Source organism: Mustela putorius, unplaced genomic scaffold (assembly GCF_011764305.1).
Source record: "Mustela putorius furo isolate JIRA1106 unplaced genomic scaffold, ASM1176430v1.1 tig00000561_pilon_pilon_pilon, whole genome shotgun sequence".
In the NCBI taxonomy this organism is placed as follows: domain Eukaryota; kingdom Metazoa; phylum Chordata; class Mammalia; order Carnivora; family Mustelidae; genus Mustela; species Mustela putorius.
In genome coordinates this window covers 1,363,803-1,386,351 of record NW_025421415.1, presented here as the reverse complement: position 1 = coordinate 1,386,351, position 22,549 = coordinate 1,363,803, and the positions used below count along the sequence as shown (strand labels likewise).

Sequence of the window (22,549 nt, the reverse complement as noted above, 5' to 3'; positions counted from 1 at the left end):
AATCCCCCTCAGCTCGGCTTCATGCCCACGGCCGCGTCACCAGGTTCCTGCACGGTGTCTGCTGTGTTTCTGTGTGCTCACGTGCCTTCTTCTAGATTTGAGGACAGGGCCTGGGCCTGCCATCCCCGTGTTCCTCATCCCAGGGCTCGACCCAACAATACTGCAAGCTTCTCCAACTTCCCAGACGGAAGACCTGAGCCTGGGCCTAGCTCCTCCCTGTCGGCCAGACAGCAGGGGTGAGGGGCCCTATGCAGAGGAACCCCTTTTTGTTTCCTGCTCTGTACAATCGAGAGAAAGAAGCAGCGCTGATGTCAGCGTGGGAACTACGGCAGGGACGAAGAGGTCCACATTCCTCTACCTTGGTGTCACAAGGCCAAGGCAGAAAGAGCAGCAGGGAGACTTGTTGAACATTGATTCCGGGTTTTTTTTGTTTTTTTAATTTCCTCTGAGATGAATATGAACACACTACGGTCTTGACACTTGGTGGGAGCGAATCCCCCACCGGAAGCTCTGGGGAGCCTCGTTCCTCCTCACGGAGGCAATCTGTTGACACCGGCTTTCCTTCGGGCTCTTCGGAAAGGCCCACGGTGGATGGAGCGGCTCTCTCCTTGGAGCTCTGTTACATTTACAACCCTAGTTTTTTTAAAAAAGAAAGTAACAGAGGAATTGCTTCCAGAGCCCCAAGGTCTGTGTGAAACGCTGCCTTCTCTTTGGGGCCCCGCAGCTTTCAGGGGCTTGTCTTGAGGGTGCCCACCTTGAGGGCGCCCACCGTTTCACGGGAGCCCCCGGAGGGAACGGTCTCTCAAGCCTCAGCCCACCGCACCCACTCAGGAGGAAATGTGTACTTGCATCGTTAAAAGGACCAGGGGAGGAAAATGATCTTTTAAGACGTGAAAATGCTCAGGAAGTATTATTCGCTAAGTAAAATCACGTTTCCCTTGAGCGTCTTGGGCCACGTAACCATTTTGTTAACAGAAGAAACTACAGGGCCGAGATGTTTCATCCCTTCAAATAATGGCGACAAAAGTCTCCAGACTGCTCCAGGAGGCGCTTATTAATTGGTGTGTGTCCGTGGCCCGACAAGAAGGCTCTGCTGAGGCATTTAGTCACCTAAGTCTCTGGTATCCAGAAGCCTCTTTTTTTTTTTTTTTTTTTAAGGTATCTGATTTATTTTGTGGCTAGCTCAGTGGGATAAAAATTGTCTTAGAATTGCTAATCCAGTTGAGATGATTTAAATTACTCAGGGCTGTGGAAGGCTATCTGTTAAATTATCTGTCCATGCCCTTTCACACATTTGTGCTTTTAAATCACACCGAGTATTTTCTGTGTGCAGAAGAAGGAGCCCACGTTATAAAGCAGTCCTGGCTCTCTCCGTGAAGCCTGGGGAATGAGAATCCATCTTAGAGTTAAAGTCATATATCTCCCCTACGCTATCTGATGAAGCTTTCCGCTGGTTTCTGGGTGGCCAATCACATGACAGATATATGACTTGGAGACAGGAACTGAAATAAAATTCCTGTAATACCCTCGGGGGGAAGGGGGGATTGTCACCATGGAGCATTTTCATCAATGACTTCATTTTCTTTAAACTTCCCTCCACCCTCACTTTGAGCTCAGAACTCCACGCACAAGAGCCGCTTGGTCTGCCTCCTGAATCCACCGTACTTTGAGCTGCTGCGGTTTTTCAGTTTTTCTTCCGAGGATTTCAGGTGCTAAATGATACGACAGAAACCCTGGGAGACTTAATGGAATTCAATAATCAGCAACCTCAAGAGTGCTTTAAGCAGTCGGAGACTAGGACAGAGAAGGATTAAAAGGCAAAGCATCTGGTGTTTCCAGAAAATACCCTTTTGTCGGCACTTCGGCACCGAATCCAAGGACCAGATGGTACGCTCTTGAATATCTACTGTCAGGTGGCTGTGAATGGCACACAAGACCCCCCAGTTCCTCCAGCCCGATCCTATGTAACAGCATCATGAGGTGGAAGCAAGGTTGCAAATGTATGACTTCCACCTCAGAGATCACATCAAGGGTAAGAAATGCATTCCCCAAGAAGTCATTTCCATGGTGGTTTCCATTTCTCCCTCATAACTCAGTAAGCGGCTATTCCATCCTTCTGGTTCCTCAGACCAAAGCCCTAGAGTGATCCTTGACTCCTTTCTCTCTCATTCAGCACCTAAGGTGCCAGCAAATGCTGTTGGCTTTACTTTCAAAGTGCATCCAGAATCCAACCACTTCTTACCGCCTCCACCATGTCTACACTGGCCCAAACCACCACCATCATCTCTCCCCCTGGATTCCTGCAAGAGCCTGGAACTGGATTCCTTGCTCCACCCCCAAGTCTTGCTGTCTGGTCTCCAATCAGTGGCCAGAGTCATCCTCTTAACAATGGCAGCTGGAACACAGCACTCTTCTGCTCAAAACTTAAACTCCGCTGTAAGCGCCCTTCGCATGGTCCATACTGAGGAAAAGCCAGGCTTCTGCCAGGGGGTCCTTGTTCATGCCCCACCTGATAATGAAGTGACCTTCTCACCTCATTCGCTCCAAAACACCCTTGCTGACTCTGGGAACACTGTTCCAACAGGCCAGGGACATCCCCATCGTGGGGCCTCTACCCTTTTCACCTCACCACTGGGAACACCCTTCTTCCAAACAACATGTGGCTGACCCTTCCCCTCTTCAGATCTCAACCCCAAGACCACCTTCCCAGTGGGGCTTACCCTGATCACTCTGAAAAGCCACAACTCCCCACTCCTGGCATGCCTCCTCCCTTCTCTGCTTTCATCTCTCTACAAAGCGTTACCACCCAACAAACAACATATGTACCCACTTCTTTAGTCATGTATTAATCTTTCTCCCTCCACTAGAATGTAAGCTGCATGAGGGCAGGAATTCTTGGCTGCTGTATCTGTAGGACCTATAAAGACACACAGGCCCACTGCAGGTGTCTGATAAACACCCGAGCACTGAGCGAACACATCCTCGGGCTCCGAGCAATGTCCGTCTGAGCTCGAGGCTTTGATAGGCTTATTCTCAGACACTTCTGGACATGCACACCACAATAAGCAAGACTTGCTACGCAACTTGTAAGACTATAATAATACAGTCTTCAGATCTGTAGTGAGTTTTGTTAGAGGAAACAGAAGACCTTATAGGATTTTGGACATGCCTACAGATCAATTCCATACTCCAGAAGATGGGGGTACGTCAAGATTCAGGAGATAGGTCCATGTTGGCAGGTCAGGGGGCTGGATATTGGGGTCTTTCCATACAAGGACCGTGGTCTGGTGTGAGGACAGCAAGGGCCTGGAGACATGGAGAGATGGCATGTGCTGGTCACGTGTGCATAGCTGCATTTAACACCCGGCACACATGCATGTCCAACACTGAGATCTGCCTCCATGGAAACAGGCACTCCCTCAGACACTCCCCCAGAGCATGACTGCAGAAAAAAACTTTCTGGTAGAAACTTGAGAAGCAAGAGGAAGGTACTGAATGTCCGAAGATTCCTTTCTTTGATTTGAGATTGGTTTGGGGTTAGGGTAAAGGAGAAAGGGAAGGCTGACAGGAACACGCTTTTTGAGGGTTCTGTGTTTTCGCCAAGAACATAAGGACAACGTGGGAAAGAAATGTCTCTAATTGTCGCATTTTCCTCAGGAATAGCATGAACACTTTTTTCGTTTTTAGATTGTGTGTGTGTGTGTGTGTGTGTGTGTGTGTGTGTGAGGGAGAAAGTCAGTGGGAAAGGAAAAATAGCACTTCTTTTTCAAAATGAAGTTTGTTTAAGAGAGCTGTTCTCTCTCCATCTTTTTCTGTTACATAATCCCAAATTATTAGCTTATCACAATTATCCCTTGGCAGTTTGGGGCCAAGGGGGGGGAAAATGATATCATCGGAAACCAGTGTTTCTCACTGGAAACCCCTCAGAATGACCTCATTCTCTTCCAAATCCTGGAAATCACCTTCAAATATTTTCCCCCAAATTAATAAAACATAAATACAAATTTGAGTAGAAATGGCTTCAAGGTTTGAATTTGCCTGGATGGTAGAAATTATTATTATTTTTTTTTAGAGATAACGACGGCCACGGTCATAAAGACAGAAGAGCGTTATGTGGTTTGTTTTAGACTAAGACATTTAGGGAGACAAACTCCTCCGGGATGGGTCTATAATTTTTGCTACTGTTTCTCACTCCAAGGACTACTTAGGAGGAGCACACCCCATCAATCAGAGGGCGTTTTCTCCTCATTACATAGCACTGTTTTCTCATTATTTCATTTTTGCCTATAGCATGCTTCTGGCCGGATGGTGTATCACTTGAGAGCAGGAGCTGTACCTCATGCTGCTCTGGTCACCCCACTAGGAAGCAAGCAGGGAACCAGACACATAGTAGGTACTCAATAAACACCAGCGGCCTTCACCTTGCTGCCAGAGATCATTTAAAACTCTGACAATGGTTGTGGAATCGTCAACAGGTGAAGCCAGGACAGGCCTGTGGGAAGTCGAGACGCCCTGTGGGAAAGCAAAGGACAACAGAGGGAAAGAGAAACCGAGGAAACAGACTCGTGCACATTTGCAACACGCATCAAAGCGAACCGTATGACAGGAGTCTCAAGCAACGCTCTTAAGACATTAGCTTTCAGAAAGAGGTATTGTGAGAGGTGAATTCAGAGCTAAAATAAAGTCTTACAGTTTTCATCCTGCGCAATGCATTGTAAGGGGATCCCAAAGAAAGACGTATAGCTGTCATTGTACCACACCAGAAGCTCGGTGCCCCTGGGGATATCTATACAGGCTCGGTAGAATATATTCGACCTATTCAAAACAAAAGAAAACCCAGCTTAGTCAGAGGTACATTGTTATCGGCCCCAAAAAAGTTCTGCCCAGCTCCATCTAAACAGTTTGTTTGTAATAAAATCTGCACACCCCACCTTATCATTCCCAGCAACCAAGCAGAGCCTGCACCCCAGAGCAATAAACGCCTTACAGTTTATTTCCACAATGTCCCTCCACAGAACACTGGGGCTGAAGAGACAGAGATAACAGAAAGCTAGGGCTCATTAAAAAAAAAAAAAAAAATCCCAACTCATACTAATGAGAAAATTCTGTCTCTTGGCAAATCACAGACACTGGTGCCTCACCCTCTTATATACATTAATACTACTAATTTCTGATTTGAAGGAAAAGCATGACACATGTTCCCGCCACTCGGCATTGGGAGTCCCCAAATTTGCAGTAAAATGAAGCAGCTTTGGGATCGAAAGACTGAGGGAAGTTAAAAAAAAAATCTTCCCCGTTGCCTGTCTCCTAAAGTTTGCTACAAGAGAAAAGAGAACCCCTCTTATGGGGAATGAATGGAAATTCAATAAATACAAGGGGAGTGCTTGACTCCGGCTGAATGATTACCTTCCGAAATGATAGAGTGAATGCACTGAGAAATAAACATTTTTCATAACGGCTTTGGTACTGTAAAGAAAAACTCACAGATTTAAAAAAAAAAAAAAAAAAGGAAAGAAAGAAGGAAAAAATGAGGAGACCGTGACCAGTTTCCTCCATGAAGAATGGCTACACATAGGAGCCTCAAGTTCAAGATAAAAGTGTTTAGGGTTGGTGGGCCTTAAATTTAGCCTATCTGTAAGGAATTGGCTGTAGCACGGCAATTTGTTCCTTGTATAACACTGCAGACATCGGGCGAATCCTTCACCACATTTTTCACGGCAGTGAGATATGCACTTGTCAACATATTTCGTCACCGCAAAGTGGCTCTTGGCAATAGAATCATAAAGATCAATAAAAAAGTGCAGATTCTCAATATTTTACTCGCAGCTGCAAAAATTTCATTTATCTTGTTATTTTCCTTCCTTGCTGCCATTCTGTCTCACGAGGGCACTGCTAGCTAAGCAGAATGTTTTTCCCAACATTCTATGAATATCTGACAAAAACTCCAGCCAGTCGTCCGGACCTCACTACACCCTGCCTCCCTCCCGCCAACTCCGAGAGCTGTGCACTTTATTAATTCTTTCCACTGCTACATAAAAAAATCAAAATTGGAGCCGAGCTATAAATCACTGGCATCTCCTAACTTGAGAAAAATTGAGTCGACTTTGTACTTCACCCTTGTAACATTTCATCTCTCGGTTTGGCTTCCCTTAATATAAACACAGCGCCCGGCAAATGAATGTGCTAAAACCAAATGACACACTTTGCCGCTGAAAGAGCAGAACTGTTTTCGAGCGATGGGTGGTCTTGTGAGGCACTGAGTAGGCCGAGAGGGGGGGAAAAAAAAAAAAAAAGAAGGAGAAGAAAAAAAAAGTGTAAGCGTACACCGTTCCTTACAAGCGGGCAGAGCTTCCAAAGCTCGCAGAAATCTCTGCATGTTGAAGCACTTCAAAGGGATTTTTCCCTTTTCAGATAATATTTCCTTTGCTGACATGTATTTAGTATTGTGGTTGGATGACTCATAAAGATAGCTCCGTGGCGTCCCAACGCAGTCGAAGCAGAACACATGCCAACAAACATTATTGTCAGCCTCAAAATAAAAACAAAACGTTCAGCGAAGGGTCAATCAATCAAGGGCGCTTTGAAGAAAATTCCATTTAGATATTACAAATCATAACAGAATGAATCTAAACCAGCTGACTCTTCGTGAAGAGGACATTCATGTACAATAAAAATGAAGCTGGCTCTTCAGGGTCCAACTTTTCTATTTTCTTACTCTTGGACGTGGTCACTGGTGATGGATGCCAGTTTTTTTTTTTTTTAATTGTGTTTTTGTAGTTCGTTTTAGAGCGATCCGAAGTAATCGAAAACAGATCGGCAGAGAGATCTAGACGTCCTGGGAGGGGGAGCTGTAAAATCCACTCAAGACTGACAGGTAGGTGACTGACTTACTGACTTGCCCACCTTCCTCTTGGGGGCTTCTTGCTTCCCCCGATTCAGTGTTTGCCTCAAGGGCTCCCCGGGGTGATCTCTCCCCGAATGAGAACAAGCACAGCGTTTGCTCATGTTCCAGCTCCGAGTTTCATCAAACCTTCATGACAGAAACGGGGATGCTCTAGAGCCTGCACACGGCCGTGTAACCGAACACCGTCATGCACTCTTGCACCAAAACCATTATTTAATGAACTTTAACTGCACGAGAAACCAAGGCAGTGAGTCACTCGCTGCCCAAATGGGTTCCTTTTGCACTGGAGACCTTCGAAGAGGCGGCCAGATCCGTGCAGTCTTTAACCTATAAGGGGAAGAAAGCTCCCTTTCCCTTCCCTCTCCCCCCCCCTTTTCCTTTTTAAGGGCTTCATGTTTAAAAACTAAAAAAGAAAAAAGAAAGAAAGGAAATAAATAGCCACAGGCAGGACTCCAAGTTGCCGAGTACAGGGCCTTCTGCTTTGATGTGTCTGCGGTGCCTAATAAAACTAAACGGTTGCTTCTGATTCTAAAGGGAACACGGCTGTTTATAACTGAGGTCATATATTTATCCAGCACATGTTTTCGAGGGATTTTGAGGAAAGGGCTTTGATTCCCCCTCTGTGATCTGTTTTTGGGTTCTCGTCTGGACTCCAGCACCAAGTGGGGATGCCAGACCGACAGGTGCACCAAGGGGAGGTGGGAATCCACCTGGCTCCGCCCCCACCCACGAGATTCTGGGAAACGAGGGAGGCAGGCCCCGCCTCCACTCGCCCTGCTTTGGGCTCTGCGCACCCTTCTCAGGATAATGGGGGCTTCTCTAGGCTCTGCAACTGCCTCATCCCCTGAAACACAGTCTGAACAGTCGAAGGGCCAAAGCCAAATGCTCTGGCACCCTCCGAGGGAGCAGGAGAGGGGATGGCGGCTCAGCCCCTGCCGCGGAGCCCCTGAGTTTGAGAAGAGCAGCCTCGCTGGAACCTTCGGGCAGGGTGGGCGCTCCTGCTCGGTTTCCCACGCCTCTGTGCGAAGGAGAGTTTCCGGAGGCAGCAAGCCTGCAGAGCACGGGCTGCAAGGGGTCTGGGGCTCAATTTCTGTGCAAGCCCATGTCTGCTTAGGGGTTGGGGGAAGGGCGATCACCCCACACGGGCGGGGTTTCCAGGCTCACTGAGAGGCTCTGGCGGATGTCTGGGTTGATGATACCGAAGGAGCCTGACCAGGTGCACCCAGGGGAAAGAGGCCTTCCACAAACACCTTTATTCCTCAATTTTCATGACATGACTGTTGCAAGAACTTAGGAAGCCTCCAGAAACCTGGGGAAAGAAATCCCTGTCCGTCCCCGCAGGGTTCTGCCGGGTCCTTCACAACCAGCAGCAGGCCTGAATTCCTCAATGGGAGCCGAGCCGAAGGGCTGCAGCTCTGTTAAGGGGTAAATCAAGATATACATTACCTGTACTGAACTACTGTTAGATTCTGCTCTCCGCAGTGCCTTGCACATCGGATATACCTCATCCAGCTCGACTTACTAGGCTCCCCACCATCAATAAAGTGCTGTAGTGTCCCATCTTGGTCATAGATCTAGAGAAGAGGTCAGAAGGTCAAGTAGTTAGAACGGATCATCAGCAATCATTTTCTCTGCTTCCCTCAGTGTCTTCAGGTGTCGGCCGCAGAAACGGAGGGCCTGGAGGTTTGGGGGGGGGGGGCGCTCATCAGAGCCTGTGGAAACTCAACCGGAGTAACGGGGAAAATATTCTTGGGTGATGCAAGTCGACCATGATTTTCTTATCAAGCCCATCTTCCCTGTATTCAACATATTTCTGGTATCTCAAGGATGTGAGGGACCATGTTTCCCAAAGGATATTTAAACCTATTTTGACAGGCTACTCTTAAGTAATGAGCTGCTGGATAAACAAAGCAAGCTGAAGGGAGAGGCCACGCGGACATGGCTGGAACATCCACATGGGAGGCCCCCGGGCTCAAACACGGAACTGTTCGATGGTCCTCAGGAGGGAGTGACCGTCGGTTGGACAAGCTCGGTGACACCCAGCAGAAAGCAGGTGGAGCTTTATAGAAATAGACAGAACTGGTAAACACAAAACAAAAACAAAAACAAAAAAACCCCACAAAACCAAAAAACAAAAATAAAACCTCTCCTCCCACCCCGATTTAGATGAAATAAATGGACTAACACATCGCAGAGGATGTGGGACTTCAGCTGTCAGGTTCTGAAACTATAAGGAGGACTGTCAAAAAGAGAGAGAGAGACCCTCAAAAAGAGCAAGAAAAAAAATTTAACTGCTCTGTATGGGTTTCAATGTCTTCACTGAGGTTGCTTTAAGGCACCTTATGCGAATTTGCTTTTAAGATCATTTCCAAGGAAATCAAATCTGCTTCAAGCCAGGCAAAGTGCATGGGACAAAAAGTCTCATGTGTAACATCAGTCCCGTGCCCCCCCAGAGTCAGCACTGACCACCAAGGTAACTGGCTTCCACCAGTCAGCCCTGGGCACCTTGGCAGATATGGTCTCGATGAGTGGGAAATGAGGGGTTTCCATAAATACAGCAACTCCAGAAGGGACTCCCAGTCCTAGGGGCATCCGGGAAGGAAGGGCTACAGTTCTCAGAAGGACCACAGTATGGCTGGTCCCTTTCAAATAAAATCAGCGAGGGGATCCTGGTAACTGCTGGGGTATTCCTCAAAGCATCCTGACAAATCATGTCTCTTACCCTCCCATCAGTCTTTCCAGTCTCTTCCAAACAGACAAGGAGAATACGTCTTACAGACAGACTTGTTGGTTACAGTAGACCCTAAAATTATTATTGTCATTCATATTAATTTAGCTCAGTATTTCTGTTCTGGGGGCCAGAGGGCTTAGTGATGACAGTTTCTTTTATTATCTCCAGTCATTTTAAACAGCTGACTTTTTTTTTTTTTTGCTTTTCTTCAACTCATTTGTCTCCACTCCCAACCTTTCCACTCACCCCCTCCCCCCAAATAAAAGACATCAATCTAATGAAGGCAACTATTGGAGAAACTTTAACTGGGTAGTGTGAGAGCGTGATCATAGCTGATAATTAAGGTCGCCTGGGACAAATAAAGAGAGTCCTCGATTATATTATATTTAAGATTAATGACCTCTTTAAATTCCTGGTCTGAGGATCAGGGCAGAGAACAGAATCATTTCACACGGCGGATACATCTGCTCTCTGAGGAAACGAACGACGGGCTTTGCATTTCGGTTCAATCCCATGGTAGTTATTATGTTGTGCTTACTGTTGTTGTGTCCTTTTTAGGAAGCTAAAAGATTCAAAGCCTCAACCCCGAGTTTGCTGTTGACAGCCCGTGCGACACTGAACAAAAGCCATCAGTTCCTCAGACACCAATGTTTATCTAAAATGGAGCCAAAAATGTTGATGACCCAGTCCTCTGCCCTATCCTTCCCTGATGAACAAACTTTCCTTGAGAGCTGCTGGTGAAAATAATTAAAAAGCATTCTGAGAAGTATAATTCTCCTTTGTGCTCCCAGCTAATGGCATCAAAAGCACGTAAAACTCTAACATGTGGGGCACCTGGGTGCCTCAGTCGGTTAAGCATTTGCCTGCGGCTCAGGTCATGATCCCAGGGTCCTGGGATCGAGCCCCGCTTCGGGCTTCCTGCTCAGTGGGAAGCCTGCTTCCCCCGTCCCTGCTCTTACATGGGTGCCCACTCTCTCTTGCTCTCTTTCCCTCCCTCTCAAATAAATAAATATTTTTTTAAAAACCAACAACATCCCTAACCTTTACCTATAGTGGCTGCTACCATAAATGATGGCTCGTCTGAACAAATGACTCTAGCCAGTCAGCCTTGAAAATGAATATAAAGGGATTTCTTCCTACACGCCCCCAACGACGTAACTACAGGAATCCAACCATTTTTACCTGCCTCCCACCTGCCTGGAGGGAAAGTAGATGGCTATTTGTCAGGGTTTTCCAAGCATCACACAGCACAGCACAGGGCATGAGGCTTCACTGATTTTACACCATGTCACACAGAACCGGGACGAAAATCTCAGGTGCTCGGTTAGATCCCATAGCTGTGTACCCAATCGGAGTTGAGGCAACTCACTCGACCTCGATGTGGTTTTCTCCCCTGGCCCCCAGCACCTGGCCATCACCAAATCCAGGTGAATCTGCCTCCTAAGTGTTTTCCGAGTGTATCCCTCTTGCACCTTCCAAGTCTCTACACCGCGGCCAGACAGATCTTTCAAAACAGAAATCTGATCACATCCATCTCACCTAAGCTCCCCTGCCAAAATAAAAGCTTCCTAAACATCATAAAATATCAAGTCCCAACAACGTAGATTCATAGCACGTGGCATTTCCTCAACAGGGCTCATCGTGCTAACAAGATCAGCACCTCCTATCAACGTTATTTAGAGAGACCAAAAATATATGTCTGCCTACTTGACTGACTCAGGACAATCCTGGACCCTTTCTGGTCCGTGCTGTTAAGAGTTAACATTTAAACTCAGTGTCTTTTGGGAAAGAAACAATGGGCAAGAAAGTACTGATGATATTTCTTATTTATTTCTCCAGTAGAAGAAGAATTAAAGCGGGAAAACCAGGATACCGAAATGTAAGCCTAAACAGGAACTAAGGATGATCTCCTCAGAAAAGATCTAGGGACTCATTTGAGCCTTATCATTACTCTCCATCATCAGTTCAACTTTGTTTCCATTTAAGAGTTCACTGTGTTTAAAAAGGGGGTGTGTGGGGGTGCCTGGATGGCTCAGTCAGTTAGGTGTCCGACTCTTGATTTCAGCTCAGGTAATGGTCTCAGGGTTGTGAGAGCAAGTGTTACATCAGGCTCCATGCTGACCATAGAGCCTGCTTAAGATTCTCTCTCTTCCTCTCCCTCGACTCCTCCTCACCATGAAATTCCTCAAGTAACTGAACCATGCAAGGACACGGTACCTCTATCCATCTATTCTACCGGACGTGGGCGGACTTTCTTCCTCCAAGATGGAAGGAACTTCAAGTGAAGAAATGCTTCAGCAAGTTGCAGGCTAGAGCAACAATTTCAAGTTCAGGAAGGTGTTTTTGGAGGTTGTGTTAACATCTACAACTGTGTGACACTAAAGTGAAATTTTAAATTAGATACCTAGTAGGTCTTTAAACACTGAAGGAATTTAAGGAGATGAATTAATGCTGACACCAACATTCATTTTCCTTTCAAAAGATTTAAAATAAGCAGAAAAATACCAAAACCCATGCACAAAGTGCTGAGACAGACCTCTCAGGATCTACAAAAATGTCAAAAAGGTCAGAAATTTGATTCATTCAAGCAGTGACAATGAAGGCAAGAGAGTGGAATTTATATGAAGAGAAAGATTCATTCTGGAAGAACACTCAAATAAAGCATAGTTTTGCTTTAGACTTTGTGCTCTGTTCTGAATGAACATGAAACAACCAAAGTTTTAGTATTTGCTCCATTCTTTCTGAAGCAGCCAAAAAAATGACCTGGTGAAAGTGTGGGAAATTCATGTAACGAAGATAAAATTTTGCAGTAAAATACTCTTAAAACTATAGCAAGTATATCTGGCATATTGGTTTTAGAAAGGTAGCTCCAAAAAAAAAGAAAAAGAAAAAAGGAAGAAGGAAAGCAAGCAAGCAAGCTAGCTCCAGCTTTGCTGAAAAGGATTGTAAGAAAGCACAGTCATGTTGGAAAACACTTTGGCAACATCAAAATACAGCTGATGATGCATAAATCCTAGGACTCAGCAATATCACTTCTAGGAAACTTTTCCACTGAAACCCCCATATGTGTGCCCAAGGAGACAAGTCCAAGGGCATTCATGTAGCATTGTTTGTAATAGTAAATAATGAGAAATACTGAACTATCCATCATCGTAAGAAAAGTAAATTGTGCTTTAATTATTCAATACAACAGTATAAGACACCTAAAGAAAATGAACGAGAACTGTTTGTATTCAGGCCGGTTGATACGGATAAACATCAAGAACAGAGAGCAGCCGATTAAGAAGAACAGGGTGCAGACAGATACATATGATACCACTTGTTAACATTTCAAAATAAAAAAAATAACAATAGCATATTTTATGCTAGCATATTGCAATATACATGTAAATAATTACATACAGAGTAAAATTCTGAAAAGACACTGGAAAGGTTCCTGATAACTTTATCAGAGCACCAGCCTTGGGAAAAAAAGGAATAGAAACAAAATAAAGGGAATTTATCTGAAGTTTTATCTGAAAAGCTTCATTTTTCTTTAAAAAAAAATCTGAAGCAAATACGGCAAAATCTTAACACTTACTTTTTTTGCTGACCTGTAAACTGACATTTACACGTTATATTTTGTGCTTTTTGAATTATTTTTCCAAAAAATCAAAGAGAAAAATAAATGAAGTCCTAGGCATTTATTTCTTTGTAGTTTGGTTTTTGCATGTGTTGTTAAAAGAGAGAAGCAGGCTATCTTACCCAAGGTTAAAAATGCTATCTGAGTTATCCTCCTGGGAAAAATATTTGTAATACGTATCACTACATTATCAGGCACTGATTTCTTTGGTGGTGATGTTGTTGCTGTTTTAAAACCATTGTTTTCGGTCTGCACTTTCTCTTTTTCTCTTTTATCAATGGAACTGGAGAGATAAGGGGGAAAGCTAATTCTTACCTTTTTAAGGGGATTTTTGCAGTTTTCAATCCAATAATATCTACTGGGACGCCACACATGTGGTTCAAATAATGATCACACATTCTCAGTTATGAACCGTACATGGCATTAGCTGAAAACTACCATGGGAAAGCCGTGCATTTATCACAATCCTGGATATCAGGGAGCACCACTCTCTCCTGTGATCTTACCTTCTAGAACATGAATCTACTTTAAATGAGAACAGGAGAAGTAAAGAATACACCGTGTTGTGTTATAAACACTAATCCCGAGTGGCTGGTCCGTGGCTTTGTCATTTATAAGCACTGCCAACTTACATTAGTGATAATAATCATAGGAAATATGGAAGCCAACAACTAAGTGGGGCTCATTTCCACATATAGCAAGAAAACTATCTTCTGAATGATAGTAACTGGCACACACTGGTAGCTCTGAGCACTCTCTTTCTCCGAAGCTAGATCTGCAAACTGGGGGCTCTCAGGCTGAACTTAAAAAAAAAAAAAAAAAAAAAAAGATGAGTCCCCAATCTCTGACCATAATACAGTAGAGCAGAGAAAAGAAGGTCACCCCCCTTTAGATCAGTCATGTGCGTTTCCAGTTCTCCGCAGTCTCTACCCCTCCCTATAGTCATCCAGGCTCCCTATTTCCCTAATTTACTCACCTGCTCAGCCTCATTAAGCATTTAAATTTGCAATCCCAGCCATAAAGGAATTACTGCTACCACTAAAACAGTCTGTGATAGCTGGGGGCACTTTCAAGGAAAACCATTTGAACTGCTAATGTGGAAACAACTGCAAACACTCACTCCTTCTGTGCTGCCCAGAAGCCACCATCTGGTTGAGATCCAGGCTTTCTGTGCCGCAGTTTTCCAAGGAGTCAGAGAGCAGAGTTCATTTCTTTCTTTCTCTCTTTCTTTCTTTTTTTTTTTAATCAGCAGAGGCTTTCCATGACCTTTTTAAACAAAGGATCCCCTTTAATGCAAAGAAGTTGTCAAATTCCACATAAAAATGGAGAAAAAGAAAATCCCCCAGAAAGTACCTACCAGTCGCCTCACCTCACCCTTCCTTTTGGAGGCAGCTGCTGGGAGATCACCAAGGGCCCGCAGCGAACTGGGGGACCCTGTTTGAAAAACCACAGGCCTCTGGGAAGATTGCAGTCGCCCATTCTTCTGCTGGAATGCAGGGTCCCTTGGCTACATGCAGAGCCCAGGAAATTCAGATTTGGAAGGAACCTTAAAGGCCATCTGTCCCAACTGGATCAGTTTGTCCACAAGGAAATGAGGTGAGTTAGTCGGTGAGTTAGACAAAGCGAGACTGCGAGTCAGCGGCAGACTGAGCTCTCATTTCCAGGCCCCCCCGTCCACCCACCATCCCTCTGCCTTCCCACTGGGAGTGTGCTGAGGCCTCCCTCACCTCCTCTACTCCTGCCAGGACCCTGAAGAGAGCCGATGACGCCACACAAAAGGAACTTGACTTAGAGCCTGGACACTTCCTTCCATAATCTGGGTCCTTAAATTTCGGCATGGAAAGAAAAAAAAAAAAAAAATCCAATGGTTTTATCTGAAAAGGATTCGCTGATTTGCAGTAAGTAGGGCAACACTGCTGGCCCCTCTCCTTCATTTCCACACCTTGGCCTGTCCCTGTACTGAGGCCCCCAGACGCCAGCATTCGGTCGCGCGGTGAACTGCCAGCCGCCTAAAGTGAGGCCGGCTCATGTGAGAGAGGCTATTTCAGGCCCAAACATCTTAACACAGGGCCTGGCACATAGGAGGACCCCAAAACACACAGAAGGGAACTGAAATGAATCCTCACAATAATTAAAACTCCATTCTAAGCACTATCTAACAAGGCTTTTATTTTTTATTTATGTATTTATTTTTTAATACGAAAGTGGTTTGTTTTTGTTTTTTTTTTTTAAAGACTATTTGAGCGAGAGAGAATGTACGTTCAGGAGAGAAAGAGCATGAACAGGGAAGAGGGAGAAGCAGACTCCCCACTGAGCGGTGAGCCTGACTCAGGGCTTGATCCCAGGACCCTGAGATCATGACCTAAGCCGAAAGCAGACGCTTCGCCTATCGAGCCACCCAGGCGTCTCTCCACGTGGGCTTGTAAAAGAAAATATGATACCCTCCTTGAATCTTACTTCTTTCAATTGTATGAAATGCAAAGATGAATGTCACATGACGATTAAAATGTAATCAACAATTCCCACAGACAAGGGCCAAGAAATGGTCTTTGGGAGTTTCCGGGTTTAGACCTGAAAACCCAGCACTGTTTGAAGTCCTTCTGCCGCAGCTCAAGGAGCCAAGAGGTAGGAACACCAGATACCAAGATAGCCTCTACCTCTTCTCCACAGCACCCCCTGCAGTGCCCGTCTTCCTGGAACATTCAGAAAAGCAGGGTCTCGATAATCAAGTGTATTAGGAATTTGAGAACCTCTGTTGAAAAAACACCCTGTTTGCCAAGATGGATAAAGAATCGTGTTTCACTGTGGGATTCCATGGGGTCAGGAGGGAGAGGGTGCAAATATTTTGTGGCCCGTGGATAGCTACACAGCTATTGCCACAGAAGATTAATTCTTGAGTGTTTGGACTGGGTATACTTAAAAACCAGAACACCCTCTGATGCTAAATAAAAGCTTTTACTTTTAACAGTATGATTGTTCAGGCAACTTTCTTAAGCAGTATCAGCGAGAAAACACCACGGAAGTCCCTCCAGTCAGGAGTGCCCAGAAAGGGCATGTGGGTGTCAACTCCAAAGCATGGTTCCACCTTGGTTGGCCATGAGGCTCTGGACAGTCACTGAACTCTGGAAGAAGTTGAGATCTTCCTTGAAAAAGGGATGCTAACGAAGTCCCTACATTGAAGGGCTAATAGAAAGATCAAATGGGCTGGTATATGTGAAATTCTGAAAATAGAGCTGGGCACACAGTAAAAGCCCAAAGAATGTTAGTTACCCTGAGGCCGTCACAATAATTAGATTGGAAACATCTGCCCAAACATAACCAACCAACCTGCTAGGGGACGCTCGCCACCAGGTTCTAGGCGTACTCTGAGCAAACCCTTCACTGCTAGGGTTACCAGACCACGGGCTCACTGAGAGCAGGATAACACTGTAACCACTTTGTAAATTTACCCACAGGCACCTTACATAAGCCTTTGTACAGACCAGGAAATCAACTTTTGTTCAAAGAGAGAAAGAGAGAGAGAAGAAAAGGATTTGAAGTGACGCAAGTGAGATGTACGAGTAAAACAGTCATTCTCGTTGGTGTTTTTATCCTCACAGACAAGCCTATTACAGGAGAAAACTAAATATTTTTAAATGCTGCATGGATGTGAACACCGTATAAAAAATAGGGAAATATCTCTTCGATCCTACATTTCTGACTTTGGAAACTTCAGTTTCATGCAGTGTGATAAGAATATCATCCCAAGGGTGTCTGGGTGGCTTGGCTGGTTAAACATCTGTCTTTGGCTCAGGTCATGATCTCAGGGTCCTGGGATGGAGCCCCACATCGGGCTCCCTGCTCAGCAGGGACTTTGCCTCTCCCTCTCCCTCTCCCACTGGCACTCCCCCCTGCTCTTGCGCAAGCAGGCTCTCTCTCTCTCTCTCACTCTCAAACTAATAAATTAAATCTTTTTTTTTAAATGTCATCCAAAAGACACAGGTACCCACTACACCTTTAAGAACATACCTGGGGTATATTTTTAACAAACAGGCATTTATCACATGTGTTTTAAATTAACTGTGGCCTCAGGATCCCCAAAGCCCCTCAACAAACATCACTACCACAGAGCACTGCTTGATCTCTGAAGTCAGTGGCGTTATTTGGCCAGAGGAGACCTTGACTTAGGGGGCCTCTATGAACACTGAACATGTCCAAGGTCGGCGAGCTGTTGGAGCACTCAAACGAACTGGCCGAGGAGGAGGGGACATCTGCGCATGGCAGCCTGGAGCGTCCCATCGCCTGGGAGCACCGTCAGTCAGGGAGCACCTGGCTTCCCAGCCCAGAGAGGGAGACAGCAAGAACCACACCACGGTGGTGGGCTCCTAACGTCCTCACTCGTGAACTTCCACATCAAGCGAAATGAGGCCACAGTTTACAGCATATCTGCACAAGCCCAATGGAGCTTGTAAGGTAGGCTAGAATGCTACTCTGCTGAACAGATAAAAACCTTGGGCTAACAAGGGTTAAGTGACTTGCCCGCAGTCATCTGTGAGTTTGACAAGGACAACCCCCACTCCGTCACAGGCCACCTCGTTATTGCTTTTTTCATCATATCCCATTTGTCCTACCAGGGAGACATGTAGAGCTTTTTCTTTAAAAGCATCTGAAATTCTCCAAGCGAGAGTCATAAAAATGCTCATAATGATTAATAACGTCATGCATGACACAAACTCCTATTTTCAGAGCACACGCCCATTGAGTGAGAATTACTTAATCTGTTAGTAACATTGACCCAAAGCAAGCACGCCGCTGAAGAAAGGTACAACCCTCCAACTTGGGGAAAAATCACTCTGCTTCCCCTGGCAATGACAACCCAGAACGTCAAAAACCTGGGGAGACATTAAGTCTACGGAAGAAGAAGCGTATGTTACAAGGAAAGCTTCTTCATTAAACCACCTACGAGCTGAGTGTGCCCATATCTACTTGTGTTCAGTTTTTCAACTTTTATCTCAGATAGAGAACCACAGGCTGTCTTATTCCAGTAATTTCTCCTTCCTCCCGCCACCAGAATTAACTGACTTTGTTGTTATTTCTAACAGGAAAACTCTTCCCTCTCCCTTTGGGTTGGCATCTTTTGGAATGTCTGGAATGCCGAGATTTCCAAGATGAGGCTTCAAAGGTCAGGCCATAAATGCCCCATAAAATAAATGAGTAATGGTTATATAGTCCATCGTTGTATTTTCAGTAATGCTGATATAAAGCTATATACTGTACTCTGTCAATTCACATTCATCAAGTTCCAGAAATATTAGAAAATCATTAGAGGTTTATGTTGAGCTTGCAGATAATACTCACATATAAGTCAAGACTGAAATATGGTAATCAGAAAAACAGTTGAAAAGTGTCAATAAACTGTAAAACACCCGAGGTGGGGTCTGGGAAGCCTGCCTCAGGGTGCCGGCCATGTGGAGAAACAGAAACGGATATTTTGGTCCCAACCGGGAGTCAGCTGCTGCTAAGTGTCAGGCTAGCAGAGGACAATGGGAGGCTGGAAGGACTCCGGCCCAGAATCCCCAGCCCCCAAGAACTCCCGGGAGCCAGTAGGACGTTTGGTGCATCCTACTTATCTCCGAGGACGGCGGCGGCTGTCGATAGGAAACCTGTCATTCATCAATCTGGAATCTTCTTCAGACATCCTCTGTCTGTTGATCAGAGGAAGACTTCGGGGTGGGGGTGGGGGTAGGGGGCGGGAATCGGGCTTCCATTATCAGGACCTTGTCTGTGATCTGAACAAGCCACTGAACCTTTAACTTTTCACTTGGCAGAAGCAGAAACGCTGGAAAAGTCCTGACAGTTCATTCATTTTGCTCCGTCCTGGAGCCAGCTGATGTCTCACTGGTGAGACCCGCCCTCTTTGATGTTGTACTCTTTTGAGAGTGCCCTGCTGTGAAAAAAATTTTATCCGTCCAAATTAAAGAGAAATATTTCTGCATCCAGCTGTTAGCCGTGACATGTCTGCCATTTTTCAGGGCACTGGCCTGGTGCCATCCCCGGGCTCCGCTGCAATCCTATCTTTTCCCCTCTCCTCCGTCATAGCAATAATATCCAGAGTGCACAGCCGTCTCCAGTGCCTGGACGACACCGACACGAAACAGGAAAACACTGCTAATCCTCCAGGGCTCAGAACAGCCCTGGAAATATTTGCAGGCGGCGATTTCTGTTCTTCCTTTTTCTTTTTCTTTTTTCTAAAGCATCAGCATGAATGTCTTTCATAAACTGTAAACCTACCCATTTAAAAACGGCTTCAGCTCGATTTTTTTAAAAATCCAGTTTGAATCAAGGCCCCACCGACAAGAAGTCCTGACCTCCACGAAACAGATCTACCCATGAAGAGACTTTGGGTTCCGTGAAAACCTGTTTCATCGGGACAGAGCCCACATTTTCAAATGGGTATTCGTTCAGCGGAGAGGGCTCTGTGCAAATGCAGAAAAACTCCCATGAAAGCTTGAATAAACATTTAGATGGAAGTAATCAAGAAGACCTGTATCTTCTCAGAGTTATTAAGTGCCAGTGGGGGTTTACAAAGGCAGCTGCCACAGACTGTACGTGCTATAAACAAAGGGCTACACACATCACGACCATGTTTTTCTCCGTATACTGAAACGAATGAGTAAAACACCACGGTTTTCAGCTTCCTTCCCTTTTCCTGCCCTTCTGTCTCCTTTGCACTTCTGCGGAGGCAGAAAGGGATCCACAGAACCGGAGCCCGTTCTGCCCAGCATCAGAGAATCCCGCCGAGGGACTGATTGATCTCAGACCCTGGCTGGCAAATAGATTCAGCTACTCACCATCCTTTCCCACATCACGGAAAAGGGGGTTTCGAAAAAAGTAGAAACAGCCACCACCCATCAAGTGTTTTATGCAAGAAAGTCTCAGTTTGAAAAATAATAATAATAAATTACAGGGAAATATGAATTAACATGCTCCCCCACATGGAAAAACAGAGCCTTCATTTTCCCACCGTTATACTGTTAAAATAATCCCTGAGATAATACCAGGGTCAACTGAAGGATCTGCACACAATCTTTTTTTTTTTTTTTTAGATTTTAATTTATTTATTTGACAGACAGAGATCACAAGCAGGCAGAGAGAAAGAGGGGGAAGCAGGCTCCCCGCTGAGCAGAGAGCCCGACTCAGGGCTCGATCCTAGGACCCTGAGATCATGACCTGAGCCAAAGGCAGAGGCTTTAACCCACTGAGCCAGCCAGGCACCCCTGCACACAATCTTATAATAGTATACTGAAGAGTTTAACACTTAGAACCGTAAAATAACACATTAAAGGTATTATACTGTGGTATACACGTGAATTCTCCATATGGTTCATGCACTATATCTTACAGAGGACTACTTAACCCTTACTGTAGTAGAAATTTCTGATTTATAAATTCTAGTGGGTCTGACACCACATAGGCCTTGCTGAAAATGATTACTAATTTTACAGCTCAGCAGGGTAGCTACTGAAGAATATGATTTCCAAGAAGCAGCTTGGACCCGAGCCTAGGTGCAAACAGCGATGTTAGCAATCATATTAAATACCTACAAGGTACTAAGGAGGGAATGTTTGTAAAGGGAATGTCCCTGATTGAGCGCCTACTTCCATGGATGTGTAGTCAAACACACACTATGCCCTAGAGCTCACCTGCTTTTTTTAGTATGAACTTTCTGAAGACACTGAACATTTGTCCCAATGAAGTAATGGGTTTCCTACCGTCTACAGCTTTATTTCTTCGCTGAAATGTGTCACTCCTTAAATTATTATGTTTTCCCAAGTCTACGACATTCTTTTCCTAACCACACCAATAAAGTGTGATTGTCAGGCACACTTTATTAAGGGGAAAATGACCATCTGTCCAGAGGGGGGGAGAAAAAAAACACCATATTTTCAGATCTTAGATAATTTAGGAGACATTCCTTACGTCAAGTCGAGACAGTGCTGAACAAGCACTCAATCTGTACCATTTTGCCCTGGATTACGGGACCATGGCAGAGACAAAGCGGACCCTCCAATTCAGGCCACTTGAGAGTATAAAGTGTGGGAATGGAAAGACCACAACTGGCCTAATCCAAACATGGCCCCCAGGTTGGGATGCTTAGACAGCTATCTCCCAAAGACAACTACTCACAGGGAAAAAAAAAAAAAACTTACGAAATCCAAATCTGTCCTGCAGCAAGAGACATGGGAAAGGGATGGATTTTGGCCTCTTAGACACATTTTTCTTTCTCTTTTTTTTTTTTTTTTTTTTTTTAGATTTTATTTATTTACTTGAAAGAGAGAGAGCAAGAGGGAGGGGGCAGAGGCAGAGGGAGAAGCAGACTCCCCACTGAGCGGAGAGCCTGATGCGGGACTCAATCCCAGGACCCTGGGATCGTGACCTGAGCTGAAGGCAGATGTTTAACCCACTGAGACACCCAGGCGCCCCTCAAGAAACATTTAGTAAGCAGCTGCTATGTGCCAGCCACTGTACATGGTGCAGGGCATTAAAAAACTTAAGACCTAGTCCCCACCCTCAAAGATCATATTTATAGTTCAACAGGGGACATACACACAGAAGCAAATCAGAAAACATTTACTCTGGCACCACAATCTGGATTTTCCCACACAATGTGGGGACATTTTGTGTCCATAATGGCATTCCTAGATGTAGGAAAGGTAATCCATTATTATTTTGCAAAAAAGGACAACAGGACTTAGAGAGTTAAAACAAATTATTTAAAGAAATGCTGGACAGTGAAGGCAGCGTCAAACAAACGTTGGATTAAAATCTGCCAGGCTGCAACCTTGAGAAAGACAAAGATAAAGTCTGTCATATTTGTACTATTCCTAGTGGTCAACACAGAGCTTAGCACGTGGTAGTGCCTGGTGTTCAAGACATGCCCGTTGGTTGGTTATCTGGCTAGCTGGTTGGTCGGATGGATGTAGATATAGATGGAAGTAGGGACACGTGTGTGGATGGAGGTGTGGAGGGAGGCGTGGAGGGACGTGTAGATGGAAGTGTAAATGGAGGTGTGGATGGAGGTGTGGATGCATATGTGGTTGGAGGTGCAGATAGAGGTGTGGATGGAAGTGTGGTTGGAGGAGTGGATGGGCGTGTAGAGATGTGGACGCATATGTGGCTGGAGGTGTGGATGGAGGTGTACATGAAGATGTGGATAGAGGTATGGATGGAGGTGTGGAGACATGGATGCATGTGTGGATGGAGGTATAGATGGAAGTGTGGATGTATGTGTGGATAGATGGAGGTATGTATG

The 22,549-nt window shown here is 45.2% G+C and overlaps 1 protein-coding gene across 2 annotated transcripts in view; it reads right to left on the bottom strand.

The window, feature by feature from the left end:
* Positions 1-22,549, bottom strand: part of PRDM6 (PR/SET domain 6) — a 102,243-nt gene that overhangs the window by 24,105 nt on the left and 55,589 nt on the right. For both annotated transcript variants that reach the window (XM_045081417.1, XM_045081418.1), the window contains 2 exons: positions 8,351-8,478; positions 4,691-4,815 (listed from right to left, as the gene is read on the bottom strand). In XM_045081417.1, the coding sequence (XP_044937352.1) occupies positions 4,691-4,815; positions 8,351-8,478 (253 nt within the window). The remainder of the gene's footprint in view (positions 1-4,690; positions 4,816-8,350; positions 8,479-22,549) is intronic.